Below are 3,564 nucleotides of genomic sequence, written 5' to 3' on the forward strand. Positions count from 1 at the left end.
CTCCCGGAGTGTGGCGGGGATGGGCATTCAGAGGCCTCCATGCCAGATGTCTGTCTGGGTAATGAACTCTGTGAGCATTAAGGATAGTGGACTTGTTCCATCTGAAAGTGAAAGGAGGAAGTGAAATGGCATGGCTGTCCCACTGGCCAGTCTGCAGCCCAAACAGAAGGGACACGTGGCCTCTCCAGCTGGAGCTACACACTCAGACCGTGTGAGGACGTTGGAAGTGAGTGGGATGCGGAGAGGGTTTGCAGCACTTCTTTCCAGGAAGGGCACTGGAGAGCAGTGTCTAATCACCATTGCCTGGGAGGGACGGTCCCCTTCCCCACGCTCCTCTCCCCTAGGGTGGACCCTGCACCTGTCTGTGAATACTCAGTGGACCCTGTGCCTGCCCAAACACTCTCATTACTCACGCTATGTCACAGGGGAACCAAACCTGGTCAGTTCAGTCGGTATTGCTGAAGAACAGCCATCACTGAGGACACACATGCAGACAAAGAAAGACTACAGCAGAGGTGACAGCTAAGCCGTTGTCGTCGGCACTAACCAGGCAGTGGGGCCCAGAGTGGGGCTTTCCTAACTGACCTGGCGGGGAGTGAGAGTCCACCTTCACGGTCAACTCTCTTCCTGGAGCAAGACCCACATAGGGTCGCTTCTAGCACAAGCTCCTAAAAGTGGGATACTTGGTAGACATCTTCGATGACAGTCTTCAAGACACCAAGTGTCAGACAACAACCACTACCAAGGCTAAGGCCAAAAAGCGAATCACAAGTCACTGAAAACACTTCTGGAGAAGCTGAGAAGAGACAGCTTAGAGCGATGGCTTCCTGGTTATCTCAACTGATTCAGGGCAGGGCACGGGGACATCGAAAAGAGTGGCCATGCACCATTTCGCAGATGACCAAGCACTGAAAGTTCTGGCAGGGATGGAGGTCCCCTCAGGAGCACCGGGCCTGTAAGGAGTGGGGCTGACGTCTGCGTGCTGAGATTTCAAAATGGTGCTGGCCTCGGACCTAGGCCCTTCCCATAGGCACAGGCAGTTGAGGTGCCTGCTGAAAGATACACTATTTTCTGCATAAATACACTAAATATATAAAAATATAATTCACTGTATTACATTAAAATCTGAAAAAAAGACAGGTCGATCAGTATCTCCAATATATATGAAGTACATTCAATTCTTCATTTAAATTATTCCAACAGAACAGGGAGCCATTTCCGAGGTGGAGAAGGACCAGGCTGAGCTCAGCTCCTAACAGCAGCACTTGGCCAGCATGACAGTTGGGGGAAGGCGGCGGAGGACACGCCAGGCTGGCCGTGTGGTACGGGGCAGGCATCTGACCTGAGTCAGATCTCTGGCTCCTCTCGAGGGGAACAGCTCCAACCTTAAGGTCCCAACTGATACCACAGGGCTGGGGCAGCTCCTAGGGGACAGTACATGGAGGTGGCATGAGGGTCCTAAAGGGACTAGGCCCCTAAGACTGCAGAGAGTAAAAGCAAACCCAGGGGGTGAGGTAGGGAGGGAGGAGGACTGCCCAGCAGGAGCTCCACCTCCCAGCTGAGACTCTAGTCACAGCAGACCAAGAAGGGCAATCTATAGTGACCCCAAGAGGACCAGCAACAGCTGGCCCAACGGTGAACTACAGAGCCATTCTAGTGTTTTATAAAGCGCTCCAGGTCCTGAGTTACGGACGCTGAGGCTCTGTGCGCATCTCTTGTTGTAGCTGTGGACATCTCACCGTTATGTACCACGTACAATGTTGAAGCACAGAGTTTGCTGATGGTTCTCATTGTCAGATGTCCCTTTATAGATAGATGTTCAAAGATTGAAATTACGGAGCTAATCGTAACAAAAAGCAACAACAATGAAAATTTACAAATAAAGGTACACTCACTCCTCACTTTACATCATCATGTCACTACTAAGTGAAATCATGTGACTGCCAAACCACGAGGATCGTGGCCAGTCCAGGTGACACGCAGCCAGAACCAGCAGTGTCCCCTCACTCCTCCTCAGTCACTGCTACACGTATGGCCTTAAGGTGACAAATAGCTGGGTGGATTTTTACTGTATTTGCAAATGCGAAGTCTCCGATTACAAGACAGTAAGAGAAGAGCAGGTGTACACATGTATACGCAACTGATGCCTAGTCCACTCGGGGGGCAGTCACTGGAAAGAAACCCCTACCTGCACTTGGCTCTGCACAAGCCTGCTTCTTCATGTCATGTCCAGCGTCAGCACATGTGTACTTACAGTCACAGCTAACTTGTAGAAACTCTAAAAGGACGCATTAGAGTAATAGCGTAGGAGAGGTTGTCTGAGGGACCGCTGGGCCGTACCTTTTTCATGCATGTGGCTTTCTGCGTATTTCCCCTCCACTCTTTCTTGCAGTAGTCCATGATGTCCACCTCAGGAGCTACACTTAATCTGAGTTCTGTGAAGGAATCAAAATTAAAAAGAGGAAGCTAATGAAACAAGCCACATTACGGCAGAAGCACTGCTGTAGTGGGTGATCGGCCTTCCTCTCGTTGTCTCACTTCCCCAAACAGTCAGAATCCCATGGCGATCGACCCTGGGGCCAGACACCAGCGCCTCTGCTAAGGGAGCACTGCGCCTCCACACCCGACAGGCCCTGCTCCCTCACTCCGTGCAGGTCTCTACTCAGCTGTCACCTTCGCCCTCAGGTACATCACATCACACCACACACACACACACACACACCGCGCACTCGGGGTTCCCCTGGTCATTCTTGGTTTTCCTTCCTGGTGATTACCTACACCTGACCTGGTTATTTTGTATACCACCCGGCCCCGCAGCATGTGCACACACACACACGCACGCACGTTGAATGAAACACAAGCTCTGTGAGGACACGGGTTTGGCTGCTTGACTGTGCCCTTGGAACGCAGAACTGCACTGACAAACACATGTTGATGAACATCAGAGGTGCACTATTGTAGGTTATGAGAAAAGACAACCACTGATGAGGGCAGTTCTCACACAAAGAGAACACCTAACAAAAAGAACAGCTGTCTGTACTGATGGACATTCGGCCCGCAGCCCCAGTGACCGCTCTCCACGCTCCTTTTACCGCACAGCTCATCAGACTCAAATGAACACATGCCCTAAAATTACAAAAAAAAAGACACAGGCAAGAATGGACACTAGATTGTCTAACTTGTGAGGCTCGGGTTACCTTGTGGCCTGAACACACGCACCCACATGTGTACATCTGTCTGTCTCAGGAAAAACGTGAAGTCAACTCTCAGGAACACACTGACTTCCTTTTTAAGTAACTGAAGATGTGAATTGCTCTTTTTGTCAAAGTGCAGTGAAGTCGGTTCTGACTTGTAACAACCCTGCATAGGGCTTCCAAGACATTACATCTTTTGTGGGAGCAGAAAGCCTCATCTCTTTCACACAAAGATGTGGTAGACATGTGCCATCGAATCGGTTCTGACTCAAGAGTGACGCAGTAGAGGATTTCCGATGAGCAGTTGATGGATTTGAACTGCTGATCTTGTGATTCAAAGTCGAGTGCTGATCTAACAGCCCATAGAGAT

General features: G+C 50.4%; 1 protein-coding gene across 1 annotated transcript in view; it reads right to left on the reverse strand.

The window, feature by feature from the left end:
- Nucleotides 1–3,564, reverse strand: part of FAM105B (family with sequence similarity 105, member B) — a 51,951-nt gene that overhangs the window by 24,770 nt on the left and 23,617 nt on the right. The window contains exon 3 of the mRNA XM_006874153.1: nt 2,341–2,435. Within this exon, the coding sequence (XP_006874215.1) occupies nt 2,341–2,435 (95 nt within the window). The remainder of the gene's footprint in view (nt 1–2,340; nt 2,436–3,564) is intronic.

This window comes from Chrysochloris asiatica, unplaced genomic scaffold (genome assembly GCF_000296735.1).
Source record: "Chrysochloris asiatica unplaced genomic scaffold, ChrAsi1.0 scaffold00264, whole genome shotgun sequence".
Taxonomy (NCBI): Eukaryota; Metazoa; Chordata; class Mammalia; order Afrosoricida; family Chrysochloridae; genus Chrysochloris; species Chrysochloris asiatica.